This window comes from Littorina saxatilis, linkage group LG15 (assembly GCF_037325665.1).
Source record: "Littorina saxatilis isolate snail1 linkage group LG15, US_GU_Lsax_2.0, whole genome shotgun sequence".
Taxonomy (NCBI): domain Eukaryota; kingdom Metazoa; phylum Mollusca; class Gastropoda; order Littorinimorpha; family Littorinidae; genus Littorina; species Littorina saxatilis.
Window position 1 is genome coordinate 7,843,141 of NC_090259.1, and position 17,500 is coordinate 7,860,640.

Genomic DNA, 17,500 nt, shown 5'->3' on the forward strand with positions numbered 1-17,500 from the left:
TTTATGATAAAGCGAAAGCAACCTGCAAGTGAGCCGTTTGAGAAGGGCTTAAGCAAACAAACGACTGACAACCAAAATGATATGTATACACCTCTGGAGACCTCATCTTGCAGCCAGACACGTGTGAAGGAAGATCCTGCAGTCTGCTGAGCCAGACGATGGTTCCACCAAGGATGATTACTATCTGAATCCCATTGATAGTCCTGCTAAACCCTCATGCTCACAGGGCGACTAATACTAGCATCCGGTCTTCTTCTTGTTGTCGTTCGCTGTTAGATCGTCAGTCCGGACTGCAGGGCGAAACGTGCTGTCCTCTCCAAGTCCTCTTTGGGGCCGTATAGCTTCTTTTGTAGCGCTGTTTCCTCTGGCCAGGTGGTGTCCCTCAGAGCACTGTGGTATGGGCAAGCCTGCAGGATGTGCTCTGCTGTCTGATTCTTGCCACACGGACATAGGGGGGAGGGAACTAGCTTCAGCTTTGTGGCCATATGATGGCAGGCACTGATGTTGTTTCTCACCAGGGTCAGAATGCCCCCTTTGAAATCCGGTCTAAATAAGGCAGCAACTCCAAGTATTGCCCTACCAAGGATGATTCAGCATTCACTGGGCAAGAACATTTTGAGCTATTGCGAGTGTGTCTGTTGAAACATGAAATATATCATGTGTTTTTTATTTGCTTTGACAGATTTGTAATATCTTATCTCACGTTGTTTTTGGTTGTTTTGTTTTTTCATCTTTTTAAAAACAATTTTTCTAGATTATCTTATATAACTATAAGTGGTCGTTGTCTATGAATCTCTTAATGCTTGTATATTATTTCTTGCGAGAAAACTTTTTATATGTAAAATGTTAAATTTTAATGTCTAATGTAAAGCGCCATGAGACTGCCATTTGGCGGTGAACAGCGCTATAAAAGAATGTTTTATTGTTATTATTATTATTAATACAGCGTTTTTGAGACATGTAATGTTGTTGGTTACTTAAGTTTTACGTCCTCACAGGAACTAGAGCCTATTAGGGACATGAAGTGATTATATGCTAAAAGTAATGTTGTGTTTCTGTAGTTCATTACATTTATTTTTGTCACTTTCTTGAGGTCATTGACATAATCTTCCTTTTTGTGGAAATGCTATTGTCAGCAATCTGTCAGTGATATAGCAGCAGGAGGGTAATATATTTTTTGTACAACCCATCACCCAGTACATTTGCTGTATATTGTTACATCATACTTTAAATCAACCGAAGCTTTGATCTTGTCAAAATGTCTTCCGTAATCACGTAAAACACCTGTCCTGATTGTATAACTGATGTGGTGTGTTTCTGACCTTGACTTTTTGTTCTTTTTGAACACTTGTAAGCTTTATAAAAACTACCTTTTTTTTGTTTTGTAAATATTAGCATTAACCTGTAGTGCAGCTTAAAATGGTTATTAGGATATGTTTTAATGATATATGTATTACGTATAAAAAAAAACCGCTCGCACTGGACCCGAGTACTCTTCAGACTGGCTCGCTCCCCCAGTATGAAGGTTTTTGTCTTGTGCACGTTTAAGACCAAGTGATTGCTCTGTGTGAATTACAGGCATTCCCTTTGCTATATAAATACATTGTATGCGAGCCGAGGATGTGCGTGGTGACTGGCCTTTCTCCTTTATTTGATCACAGTGAAAATGCACACACACATTCACACACACACACACACACACACACACACACACACACACACACACACACACACACACACACACACACACACACACACACTCTCTCTCTCTCCCTCACTCCCTCTCTCTCTCTCTCTCTCTCTCTCTTACACACACACGCACTCACACACACACACACACACGAGTACAGACTCATGCACACACACACACACACACACACAGACACAGACACACACACACACACACACAGACACACACAAACACTAACACATACATATGTGCACAAAATGAACACACACACACACCGCGCGAGAGAAAAAGACTACAGGGAGGCATGACGTCATGATGCATTAATTGACGTCAAAGACTTTCGACCGTGACGTAATCTTTTTATGACCCTATATTTCTCGTCACTGTGTGACGCGTTCGGCTGTTCTATCATTACAGTGTGGCTGGCTGTTGCTCCCTCCCCCCCCCCCCCCCCCCCCCACCGCCAAGTCGTTTTTGTGGTTTATTTCGCATTTAGGTCCCAGGTAACATTATAAAGTTTTAATACGATCAATCGGACCTATTATCAAGTTAGTGTATCAACTTTTGAACGAACTGCGCCCAGTAGTTTCCCAGCAATAAGCTGTTAAGTCGAGACACACAGACAGACAGACAGACACACAATTAAAGTCTGCTGGACCCTAGTACTAGCGTACTCGGGGATAAAAAACGCTCGCGCTGGACCCGAGTATTCTTCAGACTGGCTCGCTCCCCCACTATGAAAGTTTTTGTCTTGTGCACGTGGATTTTAACACACACACACACACACACACACAAAGTTATTTTACACAATTAAAAAAATTATTAGAATACAATAAAACATTAAAACGTTAATAATGAACAATAGTAAAAAAATAAATAAAAAGTAAATAGACCGCCAATGCCGGGAATCGAACCCGGATCACTTTGGCCATAGGCGGACGTGCTTTCCACCAAGCCACCAACTCTGACAATGTTGCCAGTGAACTCAAATGCCTAGGGTGCTAACTTTGCTCGTTCATAAAATTAGGTCGCGCAGCACGCGAAGTGGCACACGCACGCAAAGCCTGGTGTCGCTGGCTGTTCTATTAGCCGAACAGCAGTTCTATCCCACCGCGAATTCCGCCCACCGCCAAGAGTCGTTTTTGTGGATTATTTCGCATTTAGGTCCCAGGTAACATTATGAAGTTTGAATACGATCAATCGGACCTATTATCAAGTTAGTGTATCAACGTTTGAACGAACTGCGCCCAGTAGTTTCCCAGCAATAAGCTGTTAAGTCGAGACAGACAGACAGACACACAATTAAAATCTGCTGGACCCTAGTACTGCGTACTCGGGGATAATATCATCTTACCAAAGAATTCTATGTATTTTTTTAACATATACATTTGATTGTGTATGTTATGTAATTGGATCACCTAACTGATTTTTTCAACACCCTTTAATGACTCTGTCATAATCCAAAACAGGTGTAAGATACCCAAATGAACTTATTATCCCAGGCTGGGAAGAAACGAGGACATTTTATGTAACTCAAAGATTAAATTAAGTCAAAAAAACTCTTTTGTACATAATGTTGTGCTTAGACGTGTTAAACTTTATACATGATTTGTTAGTGCATGTTAGGATTTATTTTTGGCGACTCTTTCCTCTTTCCTATTTTTTTGCCTTCACCGACCTGACGCTCTGTCTCCTTATCTTTAAAACACTCCTTCTCTTGTATGTGTTTGTGTATAGATAACAAAATATAAAAAAGAAAAAAAATGGAGAGGTGGGTGTCTAACAAAATAAAACAAAAACAAACTAAAACCTTGTTCATTGTGTGTTAATTGTCGAAACGCGCGCGCCCTCGTAAGTGATATAGAAGCCTGTCATAGTTTGAATGTGCCTGTGCGGGTCTTTGGGTGTTGCTGTTTTTGCCAGTCTGTGTGTCGGCCTGTTCATCTGTCGGTCAGTGTTTGGATCATGGCAGCAAGCAAATAAGTTGATCAAATTAAAAAATCAAATAAGGCGCTGTAAAGTTGAGAATGCATTCGAACAATTAGAAACCAAAGAGTTGAGTTTTTTGGGTAGGTTTTCATCAATATTCCTTTTATGTCTTTCTGTCTGTCTCTACCTTTATCCGTCTGTCTGTGCGTCTCGGTCTATGTCTCTCTCTCTCTCTTCCGTTCAGTAGATTATTAAATTGACAACATATAATATTAAGACACAAAACAACAAAAGCTTCTGCTACCAGAATAAGATTACTTGAGACAGCAGATATTCACAAATCTAAAGTTTTCAAAATGGACAGTCCAGCAGAGCGACCGACACGGGAAGAGAATAAGTTGCATTCTTACATGCTCACATACTTATACACTACCCGTCATAAAAAAGTACACAGATACATTTTGCTGTATATGTTTGTGATGCGGCCAGTTATGTTAAAACCAAGTATATTGCCAGAAAGGTAATTCATTCCCCTACCGTATGAAACAGTTTCATTTGTCATAAATGAGTGTTTATGCAGTGTACCGGAGACCCTCCGAAATCAAATTCGCAAAAGCAAACTTGCAGACACTAAAATACACACACACAAATCTAAATAAGCAAGAGTGACCCCGTTTTTGATCTCAAATTGAAGAACAACTCATTTTCTACCCATACACATTTATTTGGTTCAGCTGTTGTGCCTAGCAGTGTTTTGCCATTTTGAAGAAGACTGGTATCAGCCTCTTCAGAAGCCGCAAAAGGCTTGTTTTGGCGTCATTTTTTGTGGGCAATGGGGGTAAAAACCCTGTAGCTTTGTAATGGCTCATTGTATTTCTTTTAAATTTGACATGAGTATTGATAACACAATTGAAAAAGTGTGTAAATATTATGGCGTTTTGATGAGTTTGTTGGACGTACTGGAACTTTCAGAAAAAGTTTTATTGAACTGTAATATCTTTTTACAGTATGGTTGCACAAGTTCAGCATTATGCACACTTCAACGAAAATGAATATTACAGTTTAGAATCAATTTTGGTACAAAAGCAACTCTGCGCCTGGGTGGCAGAGAAATGTGAACGCAAAAGAACAATTACCAAAAACAGGTCTTTCAACATCAAAACCCAGTCCAGCGTAGCAGACTGAACTGGCACGCTTTTTATCGCTGTGAGTGACGTGCCAGCTCAGTCTGCTGCGCTGGGGGTGGGCTACGTAAAGGGAGCGAAGCGTACCACACGAATGAGGGAAGCGACCGATTCCTAGGGGGGGTCCAGGGGCATTCATTTCTGGGGGTGGGGGTGCTGTTAGGTGGTCAAGACTTGACAAAGTGACACCGAGCACGTCTGTCACAAAACAAAGCATCGAAATGTCAGGTTTATTAAAAAATAAATTTAACTTTAAGTGCGATGAGTCTTGAAAAGTGGCTTGCTGCATGCATAACATTCGTCCCTCGTTGGTAACGACACATAAAACGTTCCACGCCTGTTGCGTTCCTAATCTCATAAGCCGTGATACATAACGCAAGTGTGACACCAACTTAAGTAACAAAATATTGTGGGTGCCGGAGAGAGAGAGAGAGAGAGAGAGAGAGAGAGAGAGACAGACAGACAGCAAAGAAAAACAAACTGACGGACAGACAGACACAGAGAGACAGTATAGCCTACATCTCACAATCGTTCAAAATCAAGAACAATCTATGTTTGGTGAAATCATTTAATAGCATAATAAGGGTGTGTACACTTGAAACAACATTATTAACTTTTGGTGGTTTTGGATAACATAGAACAACAGAAAAACTGCGTAAAGCCTTTATGAAAGACTGACAGCAAAAGCCTGACGTCATGTGCTGGTAACTTTTGAGCAGTTTTGATAAAGGCATCGTCACTGAAAGCTGTGTAGACGTCATCAAAAATTGCGTGGTTCATAACAACAAAACTTGCCATTCAATAATACTGGTCGTTTGGTCGTGGTGGTGGTGGTGTATGTACTGTGTGTGTGTGCCGCAAAGAAGGCAGACGAAGTTGACGAACGAGGTATATGGTCCATGATTAAGCTTTGTTCAGTTTCTGTACAACCGACTTCCCGCCATATGTGGTCGTCTGCAACACAGAAAAATCACAATCAACATCATTTAATTGTCAGCAGCAGCATTAACATTGTTTGTTTGTGTGTTTGTTTCTTTGATATTTACGCAAAACATGGTTGTTTGCAAATCAGAGATAATGATCATCACCACTCTGTGTGTGTGTGTGTGTGTGTGTGTTTCTGTGTGTGTGTGTGTGTGTGTGTGTGTGTGTGTGTGTGTGTTTCTGTGGCTTATTATTCGCGAAAGAAATCACTGTGATCAATGCAGATTAGTGCCGCCATGGGAGCAAGTAAAAGGGACGTAACTGTTCTCAAACCAAAGAAGGTTTTCAGAGTGGTGTTGCGGGCCGTTGGTCGTTCATTCTTTGATCCGTAACCTTATGTGCATTTGTTTGACGGCTTACTACCGCCAAGACCAAAAGAAAATTTTAATTTTCATGAGAATTTTTATTTTAGCCGTCATACATGTGCATTATTTTGGCGTAAAGTTACTAACTCACGAAACGACACATACAGGCACGCATGTTTTTCTTGAAAGAAGACATCTCCGCCGCAACGCTTTCCCACCCCCCGCGGGTTAGGGGGAAGAATTTACCCGATGCTCCCCAGCATGTCGTAAGAGGCGACTAACGGATTCTGTTTCTTCTTTTACCCTTGTTAAGTGTTTCTTGTATAGAATATAGTCAATGTTTGTAAAGATTTTAGTCAAGCAGTATAAGAAATTTTAAGTCTTTGTACTGGAAACTTGCATTCTCCCAGTAAGGTCATATGTGACCCTCCACCACGGAATGAGTCGCATGTCACCTATCGCGGTTCTGCGCTAGGCTTAATGTAAGACCGGGGAGTGTCTGGTAACGGTGTGAGGGTCACCTTAGTCACAGGCTTATAACTCAAAGAGTTTTTGCTCTTTTCTAAAATGGTTTTCACCACTGGATAGAGCATAAAAAACTCTTCAGGAAAATGTAAAAATATGAAAATCATGCAAAGGTGACATGTGACTCATTCCGTGGTGGAGGGTCACATATATTGTACTACGTTGCAAGCCCCTTGAGCAAATTTTTGATTAGTGCTTTTGTGAACAAGAAACAATTGACAAGTGGCTCTATCCCATCACCCCCCTTCCCTCCGTCGCGATATAACCTTGAACGGTTGAAAACGACGTTAAACACCAAATAAAGAAAGAAAGAACGCTTTCCCTCCACACATACACACGAACACACACACACACACACTCACACTACACACACACACACACACACACACACACACACACACACACAAATGACGTCACACTCCACATCTGTCGCCACGATGACGTCACGGTGCACCTCTGACGTCACGTTGAACTTACGGAAGTCATGACGCCGCCGCTGATCTCACGCACTGTCTCCCACTCCTTGTCCTTGTCTTCCAGCTTGTACTTCTCCACGATCTTGCCGCCTTCCTCCGTGATCGTGAGCTGCACACAATCATAGCAGTCACCACGTGACATCCTTGCCCGTGTAGATTGATATTATATCGTTCTACAGTCGGACCTATCAATAACGACAACGCCAGGGACCAACCAAAAATGGTCAAGTCCCGCCTAAAGAAAAAGGGTAAGTTCGCAAGAATACCGTACTCTAATGTCGGTTTGACCTTTGTCCGAAGGGGTAGGTGTATAAGGGTATCGTAGCTTTGGTGATTTAACTGTAGGGCGGGTTTGTGTGTAAGATTGTACTTTGGCTTTTGTTAAAGAAATACGATATCGACGAGGAAAAAAATTCAAAAAATTCGAGACGTCTCTTTATGACCGTCTCTTTCGAAGTGAAATCTCTTGACGTCAAAAGCCAACCAAAGTTCAAAAAGACCGTGACGGAATAACGTGAATAATGGCGCCACGTTCAAATTCTGTCACTCAGCTTTTCTGAATGTCTCCGAGGTACCGGCACGGTTGGCCTAGTGGTAAGGCGTCCGCCCCGTGATCGGGAGGTCGTGGGTTCGAACCCCGGCCGGTTCATACCTAAGACTTTAAAATTGGCAATCTAGTGGCTGCTCCGCGGTCGTCTGGCATTATGGGGTTAGTGCTAGGACTGGTTGGTCCGGTGTCAGAATAATGTGACTGGGTGAGACATGAAGCCTGTGCTGCGACTTCTGTCTTGTGTGTGGCGCACGTTATATGTCAAAGCAGCACCGCCCTGATATGGCCCTTCGTGGTCGGCTGGGCGTTAAGCAAACAAACAAACAAACAAATGTCTCCGAGGAGGTGACAAAGAATTTCGAGAATGAAGTTTGTCTCAGTCGATGACTTCAACATTTTAGCAGCATAAAGTAGGTTATATATCGTTAGGTCACTGTGAGACTGTGCATGGATCTGGATCTGGATCTGGATGTTGGTCGTGGGATTTACATCAAAGTAGCCGATTTCGGCTATACATGACGGTTGTCAAGTTGTGCGCATTGCCATTTGAAAAGACCTCTTTCTAGATGGTCGTAACGTTTTCAGTATCGGTATCGTGTATCATTAATGGACAGATCTAGATGTGGAACTTTACTGCACGTGAACGGTTAACGTGTACGAGTAACGTCATCAAATCTAGTGTTTACGTCACGCGTTTGCCAAGATCTACACGTCTTGCTGGGAGGCAAACAATGTATAGGAAAATGGATGTGTGCATTTGGAACATTGGAGAAGGGTGAGCATCATCTACACCAACTCTCCAAGACGTGTACGGGTGACGTCATATCTATACGTACGCGTACAGGTCTTGGTTACACGTTCACTCATCTAGAACGCTTCAATACCAGCGAAAGTCCGCCGCGCTGTGTGTAAGGGGAGGGTTGTTGTGGGAGCGTACCTTGGGCTTGGTGCCGTCGATAGAGTTGTAGTCGAAGGTCTCCCCCAGCTTGAAGGAGTAGGTCTGAGAGGGGATGCCCTCCGCGTCGAACGTCACGGTGGCTGTGAACGTGTCACCTGTCTTCGTGAACTCCAACGTGTAGGACAACTTCCGGTACGTCTCGATGCGCTCCGCGGAGAATCCTGCACACATATGTACAATGCACGTTAGGTGTCGTAATCATTATTGTCGTCGTCGCCATCGTCGTTATCGTTATCGCCGTCAAGGCCCGTCGTCGTCATCTCTGTCTCTCTCTCTCTCTCTCTCTCTCTCTCTCTCTCTCTCTCTCTCTCTCTCTCTCTCTCTCTCTCTCTGCCTCCCTTCCTCTCCCTCTCTCTCTCTCTCTCTCTCTGCCTCCCTCCCGGCCTCTCCCTCTCCCTCTCCCTCTCTCTCTCTCTCCCTCAGTCCCTCTCTCTCTCTCCGAGTCTCTCGTAGTAAAGGACAGGTTGGAACAATCGGTTGGAAGATTAGGCCACACTTTAAATCTGTCTCCTTTCAAAATAAATATCTAAGTTCTCTCTGATACCCTTCAACAAGGCTTAATTGTGGGTGCACGTGAGACACAGTAGAAAGTCTCTCAGTGCACGGTATACGGCCCTTGCTTCACATATATTAGCAAAGGTATCACTCATACAGACACCGTAAAAAGCATTATTTAGTGATGCAACTAAACCAGTGAGTCTAATCATAAGAGTGAAAACCATGTAACTCATAACTCATAACTCATAACTCATAACATTTTATTGATCCAACAAAGGAAATTAAATTGGTCATCAGCACAAATAGGTCATTAATTAATAATTATAAAAGAATAAGAGAAGAAAATTCATAAAACCCATGATAAAAATATCTAAAGTAATATATGTACATGTATTAGTCTTTGTTTTTGGTGCAACTGCACCAGTGAATCTAACAATGGGTGCACAAATACCGTAGCAAGTAATGTCTGCGGTGCAGCTGTACCAAAAAGTCCCCTGATGGGTGCAGAGCTGCGAGGAATGCAAATAAATGCCAGTCATGATCCCCCAGCCGCCTCGTGTTGTGTTAACAAGGGTCAGAGGTCACGGCGCATGCCTGATGCCAGACTGGGTATAGGATGCTGGCTAACAAAAATGCAGCAGCAGCTAGTGTGTATAATATAAAGTGATAAAGAAGAGTGGTAGAGAAATCCCGGAACTGACAAGCCACACACTGAGGAATGTCACTCTCCTTCTCTAACACACAGTCTGGACTGAGCGACCACTAAACAATGAAAGAAAGACAACAGGAAATAATTAAGCCCGGGAGTGCAACTCAGAAAACAGTCTCTGTACACAGAGGAACAGAACTTTTGCAGCCCAGAAGGCAAAGTTACACTCAGGAATGTGTTGTTAATAAACGCAGTAAACTGAGCGGCCACTGTATTATGACAGAAACACTAACTGATGAAAACAACAAGCTGGGGAATGACATTTAGTAATGCAACACACAGGAAGCAGAACCATTGTGGAACAGAGCACAGAAGCTTCATTGTCCCATCTCCCCCCTTTCCCTCGTCGCGATATAACCTTCGTGGTTGAAAACGACGTTAAACACCAAATAAAGAAAGAAAGACGCTTCATTGAAGGAATGTCACTCTCATTGGTCTAATACTGATATAATCAATAGAACGGCCACTCAGTGTACAAAGAAAGAAAAGAAAAACAAAGGAAAAAACCTTTTAGCCACTGAAATACTGGAACTGCTCAGATTCTGTATACAGGAAAACGGAACTATCGTACGTGGAACAGAAGACAGAGACCGGCTACACTTAGGATGTCATGTCACCCCCTGGCAAGCATGCAGCCTAATCACCACAGCGCTGCCACTGCACAATGACAGACTAACAAAGACAAACAACACGCCGGGGAGTAAAGTCAGTGCTTCTTCTTCTTCTTCTTCTTCTTCTTCTTCTTCTTCTGCGTTCGTGGGCTGTAACTCCCACATACACTCGTGTTTTTGCACGAGTGGAATTTTACGTGCATGACCGTAAGTCAGTGCTGAATCTGGTCTTTGTAGCACACCCTTCACTACCAAGAACAGAGCCGCCACCTCTACCCTCCTCCCCCCCCCCCCCCCACCATCCCGCGAGCTCTTTATCCGTAGAAAAAAAAATCTGTCCTTGCAGATAACTCTTGTACTCTAGCCTGGCCGTGGCACATACTAACCGGGAGAGCCAACAGCAACATCATCTTCTTGGCTCATCAGTTTGACTCTTGGTTTTTGTAAAAGTGTGTGTGTGGGGGGGAGGGGGGGGAGTATGTAAGAGGAACAAAAATGCATTATTTCACACACACACAATTTCTGCTGGTTGAACCCGTGGCTGATCCTGAGCCGGCTATACGTATTATTAGCCTTTCAAACTCCACTGACTGAAAACTCTCACGCTGAGGCAGCGGAACGTGAACATTCCAACAAAGCGTCAGACGATCGCACTAAGAGATACCCGCCTTTTCGTGTAAACCATCTCATATATATATATATATCACCACAGATCTGTGCAGGGAGTTTACACTGATGGACAAACGTCGAGCAGCATTGTATGAACACAAACCAACGTTTAACAGCTTGGCTGCTTCTTGTACAGATGTTATTGTTGTTGGTGGTTGTGGTTGTGACGTTTATTCAACGGCAACAGAAACGACGTGTTCCCGCACTTGGAACCAATCACAATCGTTTCAAGAATGGGATTTGACGCGGTATGCTGCCATGCATAAGTATGAGTAACGTACTTTGAAACCAGAAGAAAAGGCGCTTCAAACTTGACACGCTTGTCCGGTGAAGATCTCTTCAAACGCGGAATTTCATACTTGCCCAAAATAACAAAATATAATCCCAGCTACTGTTCAATAACAAAAAATAAGAAGAAGAACTGATATGGCACAAATTCTACTAAAGTTCTACGTGCAGTTCTAAGTGCCTTTGAATGAAAAACTAAATTGCAAAAGACATACACACGCAAAGGAACACTTTTTGAGTAATAGAGAGACGATGGTAAATGAAACGGACACCAGTGACAATGACATGCGTATAGTGCACATAAACTGCACCGCCACTGATATAATCCCCTCCCCAGTGTTTAGCTCCGCGGAATGCAGGCTCTCTGATTATGTCTGATAATGGTTTCCATGGGAACGACACCACCCGGCCTGCCATTTACTGCCTGGCCTGACTTGACTCACTGGGCCATCAGAACTGCCGGGCGTTTCGTCACTGTAGCCGGTAAAAACTGGGGGGACCGTGGAACTGTGAGGCGGCATGAAGAATGTACGGCCTAGAGCAATTATCGAGAAAAAAATGGTGCGCACACACACCGGCCCTTTTGCATGCATTCCCTGAGTAACAAAAACACCCACACACACATAAAAACCCACCACCAACAGATTAATCTACAATTTCAAGGCAGGTACAAAGGAGTTGAAGATGTCAATGGCTGGACAAGCAGCAGTACAGATACTTTGACGCTATTTTATTCAGTGTGCGCGCACGTGACACACACACACACACACACACACACACACACACAAACACGCACACACACACAATAATAACAACACAACGTCTACAAAGCCACAACAGGGGAAGTGAGACATATCGCCCTTAGCTATAGATGCTTGGGAGGACTTTTATGAAACAGCACTTTCAAGACCAGTGCATCGTGAGCGGGACATGTATATACTACATTTACATACTTTAAAGCATTCATGTGTGTTAAATGTGTTACATACATTCAGTATAGTAAAAAAAAAAAATTATTAAAAAAAACCCACCAACGCCTAACCATATTAGACCGGTGCAAGGGACCTGAAACTTTCGTTAGGGGGCATGTTACCACACACACTTTGTGACTTTCTGATCACTCCGCACCCTAACCCTAACCCATGGTTCGTTCGGTCAAAGGGTCGCATTTTTTAAGTCCAAGATTGGCGCATTCGCATTGACCGCAATGAGAAGGATTGTTCAGCAGAGGTTTCAGTTCGTGACACCGGCCCCGTGTCAATGTCTACTTTAAAACAAAGGTCTTGACGATGATTCAACTTCTGGAAACACAAGGCCTCGCTGATAATGAAAAAAACAACTATTACAGTTGAACCTTCCTTTTCAGATCTCCAAAATCTGATAAAATCACGTTTCAAAAAGGAGGGAGTCTTAATTAACATGGAGGTAAATCTACACAGGTTATGAACAAAAGACCCGAAAATGCATGCTCTTAAAAAGGAGGCAGTCTTAAAAAAATGGGGGGGGGGGGGGTACCACTGTATTGGGCATAACTGGGCTTGTCCGTGATAATGAGACTGAAGCACCCAGTAAGTGACGCTACTGATGCCTTTAGTGTGTTAATCACTATCTCGAAGGACGTCTCGTATCAATGTCCTCACCAGACTGAAATATTTCAGGTAGCGATATTTTGAGAGCAAAGTTCTCCTTAAATGGCCAGAGTGTGATAAAACCTTTATCGGAGAGTATGATATAGCGTGATATAACACCTTTATCGGCGAGTGAGATACTGTATGGTATCCAAGGCAAGACAACGGTGTGAAATAAGCAGGTGTCTATCATGTTCTGGCGGGTGATAATGTGCACTAGATGCCTGTGAGTCATGGTATGGGAGCGGGCACGTGAACTCGACGTATCAGACAGGAGTGGAGAAGAACAAAACGTTAAAAAAGTTAGCTTGTTGTACTCGATAAGTTGTATTTAATTCATTGTATGAGATATTGTTAATTGTTGTTATTTATTTGAATAAAAAATTTTGGAAAAAAAAAAAAAAAAGGAGTGGAGAGAGGAAACTGTGTCACAGAGATTCTCTGTGAACTGTGTCCTCTCCTGGGCTGAGGTGCACGAAGCAAAACTGGGTATCACCCAACTGGGTGGGACCCAGCCGCGGGGTCTGCTTGGTTGAATTCACAACAAATCTCAATTTGAACCTATCAGAACCCGCGGCGCGGCTGGCTCCCACAAAGTTGGGTGGCACCGAGATTTGCTTCGTGCATCTCAGCCCTAGTCAACTCAAGGCGTGCAATGACAAGCCAGCGTCTCCATGGCAGCTCCAAAGCAGAATTCAGAATTAGGGTTAGGGTGCGGAGTCCACGATGTCCGTCAGCCTTAGATTGTGGTCCTGCTTGTCATTTGTATGTTTGTGGATTTTATTTTTAGATGTGTGTGTGTGTGTGTGTGGTGTGTGGTGTGTGTGTGTGTGTGTGTGTATATGTGTGTGTGTGTGTGAGAATAATTATGTGTGTGTGTGCGTGCATGTGTGTGTGTGTGTGTGTGTGGTTTGATCATGTGAGAGGGCACCTTTAGGTTATCATAATCTTGTCAATGTTAGCGTGTTGGAGAGAGTGCAAAATGTAATTGAACAAAACTCTTTACATTCTTGTTATCAGTTTTTGCTAAACAACAACAACAACAACAACAACAACAACTACTTAAAATACAAAGAAAACTGCAAGTCTCAGCATTTGTGTTCGTTCGTCAGTTCGTCCTGCTGTGACTGCAAGAAACACAACTACAATCGATACTCGCACATACACAGCAGATCACCACGTTTTTTCCAGACATTTCTTGCTAGTCTTTGACAGCAGCGGCACTGTCGCCTTGCCATGGCTAGGTGCCTGTCGCAAGCGACGCGGGAGGTCAATTTTGCGACAGAACAATTAGCAATAGGCTTTACTAGAGCCCTTTCAGGAAGCCAACTTATATGCAGTATCAGCCGCCAAAGAGCGTAGCCTCCGGGGAGGCCTAGAAATTGCTGAATATGAATAAAAGGCGAGACACTGAGGTGAAGCTATAAAGAGACAAGGCAGCAGCTGGCCAGAGGCAGAAAGGACAGCCCAGTGTCGATGCCGATGGTGAAGTGTCGTTGATGCTCTTCTGGAGCAAAGGGGCAAACGGCCTAAGGAAGGAAGGAAGGAAGGAAACAAAGACTGAGGATGCTGATGCAAGTAAGCAAGCAAACAAGCAAATAAGTCAGTAAGTATAGAGCCTTTGCAAAAGCCTCGCGCGCAGCAACCTCTGTGCGACAAGCGCATGACACTTTGCTCCACAGTAACGTCCCGTGACCACCGCTAAAAGGACAAACGATGTAACGATGCTTTTACACTATGTAGCGTCTGTGACGTGTTACAACATGACGTCAGTCCGGCTGACCTTTCCACGCGGCCAAGCTATACCCACAAAGTGACGACATACATAACCGACAATCGTCTTCACACCGGCAGTGACAGAGGAAGTCGTAAAAGCCAATATAAAATCATACTGCAAGCGTACAACTGTAATCTTTAAATCTGTATCAACTAAGAACCTTGTGAGATGCCATAACAGCTTCACAACAGCGACGACGGAAGGATCTGAAAATTACTATGTGTAAGGCAAAACAAAACAAAAAAGAGTCTGTTTACGGTATCCCAACCGACCCTATTTTTTCGCGCGACCCTAGACTTTTTTTTTTTGCATTTAGGAAGAAAAAAAAGGTCTTTGTTTTTTTTGGCAAAATAACTTATGAAATATGTTTTTTGGGAAAAAGAAAAAGAAAACAAAATCCCGACCTACCGACCCTATTTTTGTGTGCCTATGTTACCGTAAACAGACTATTTTTTTTGGGGGGGGGCCTAATTATCAATCTGTCAATCTTTAGCACACTGTGAAGGTCACTCGATAGTCATACTGCAAAGCGTACGTACGTGCTAGAGAATTTTGTGAAGGTCATTCTCTAGCCAATATGCAAAGCGGATTTTGTGAAATCGATGGTCATCGTTCTAGCAAGCGTGTGTGTGTGTGTGTGTGTGTGTGTGTGTGAGTATATGTATGTGTATGTGTGTGACACTGTGCGCGTGTGTTGGCTTACTTGTGCGCCAGTGTATGCAAAGGTTATTCTATTCTGTGTATGTGCGTGTGTGTGAGTATATGTATGTGTATGTGTGTGACACTGTGCGTGTGTGTGAGTATATGTATGTGTATGTGTGTTGGCTTACTTGTGCGCCAGTGTATGCAAAGGTTATTCTATTCTGTGTGTGTGTTGTGTGTGTGTGTGTGTGTGTGTGTGCGTGCGTGCGTGCGTACGTACGTACGTACGTACGTGCGTGCGCGCGTGTGTGTGTGTGCGTGTTCGTGTGTGTGTGTATGTGTGTGCCTGCCTCAGTGTACGGGTGTGCGTGCATGCATGTGTGTTTAGGGTGATTGTTTGTGCGTAAAGGTACTGTACCAGCTGTGTGTAAAGGTCACAGTATTGATTCTGTGTGCGTGTAAAACCCCAGTGTCTGCAGGCTACGTGTGACCCCTGTCTGCAGGCTACGTGTGACCCCTGGCCGGGTGTACGTGCACTGCAGACGGACCGGGATTTCGTATCAGGGAATGAAGACATTTATCTTTCCCCTGTGCCACCCACACTGACTCACAGGGGTGAGATATCATTATATGTTACCCTTGAGATATCATTGTTACTCATTGCCCTGTGACACTGCACCAGCTACAGTGAAATCCACTTTTTAAGACCCCCCCAATTTAAGACTTTGCCCGTTATAAGACCATGATTTTTAAGATTTTCTGTTCATAACCTTTGTAAATTTACCTCCATTTTAAGACTCCCTCCTTGTTAAGACCTGATTTTGTCCGATGTTTGGAGGTCTTAAAGGGGGGTTCCACGGTTCTAGCGCCACTGATTACATTTCTCCTTGGTACACAATCAACTATCAGCAGACGTGCACCAACTTGGATTCGGAATGAACGATACGGACTCCTTGCTCTGCGGACTCACAGGTTTCATCATCGCTGTCGTCATGTGTCCCACATTGCTGTGCACGTGTTATCTGTCTAGTGACTTACTTACTTACCTGTGGTCGCCCTGACTCGCTGCTGATTGATTGAAACAAGTGTGGTTTGTTTTTCATTCACACTATTGTTAGCGAAACCCATATATAATTAAATTTAAGATTTTCAGGGGTGGGACTCTCTTGTGATGAAAAAAGAGGAAATCCCTTTTTTCTATGGGGGGTTCGGGGCATGCTCCCCCGAATTGTTTTTAAATGGTACATTAAAGTCTGTGCAATCTGGTGCATTCTGAGACTAAAATTCAACTCGTTTGGATCAGGTAAAAAAGACATTCTCCTCACTCCCCCCCAAACAAAAAGCACACTTTCACACACCAATGGTAACATTGTAATGGTGCATACTTACGTAATAAACCATGTATCCATAATCCAATACTGGCAATAGTATGATTCAATGCATTGAAGCTCAAAATTACTATTAGTTATCAGGATTTTAAGTCAGCACAATTTAACTGTCAAGCCTCCAGTGTTCTGTTCCATCTTCATTTCTCTCCATATCATTCAGTCAACAAGTTATAGATACTGTGATGAAATGGGACGCGGAAAAATAGATAACTCCAGCGGAATTCGTAAGTTGTGTCCGCGGAAATCCGCGGAAATCCGCGGAAAAGTCCCACCCCTGCTGGAATTTAAATATGATTTTTCCTTGCGGGTTCTGAGAAAACTCGAATATTTGAATTTGTTTGTCTCGCACGCTGAGTTGTAAGGATAAGATAAGTGTAAGATTGTATATCAGCCCTTTGAGGTTACCCTCATGGAAGTTCGGTCTGCCTTCTCCCTGGGGAAAACGAGCTGCAATACAGTATACGGCGCTATCATATACTTTGAACTAAATTGAAGTATAGTTGGCTTTTTACAATGATTCATGATGGCCTCTTCACTGCTCAATACTGGACTCCTAATATTGAACAGTTGTGGGTTTGTCTGTATTAATTTTTTGCTGAATGTCTATCAAAGCTAATGCGCTGTAATTAGGCCTAACGGGTAACTTTAGAGAGAACAACTACCAAGCACAAAATGAAACCTCTCCGCGA

The 17,500-nt window shown here is 43.3% G+C and overlaps 1 protein-coding gene across 1 annotated transcript in view; it reads right to left on the reverse strand.

Annotated features, from left to right (window-relative positions):
* Nucleotides 1–5,357: 5,357 nt before the first annotated feature.
* The window catches only part of LOC138948406 (fatty acid-binding protein, intestinal-like), a 24,687-nt gene continuing 12,544 nt past the window's right edge, over nt 5,358–17,500 (reverse strand). The window contains exons 2-4 of the mRNA XM_070319940.1: nt 8,581–8,762; nt 7,095–7,202; nt 5,358–5,757 (exon numbers count right to left, since the gene is read on the reverse strand). Of these exons, the coding sequence (XP_070176041.1) occupies nt 5,707–5,757; nt 7,095–7,202; nt 8,581–8,762 (341 nt within the window). The 3' untranslated portion in view covers nt 5,358–5,706. The remainder of the gene's footprint in view (nt 5,758–7,094; nt 7,203–8,580; nt 8,763–17,500) is intronic.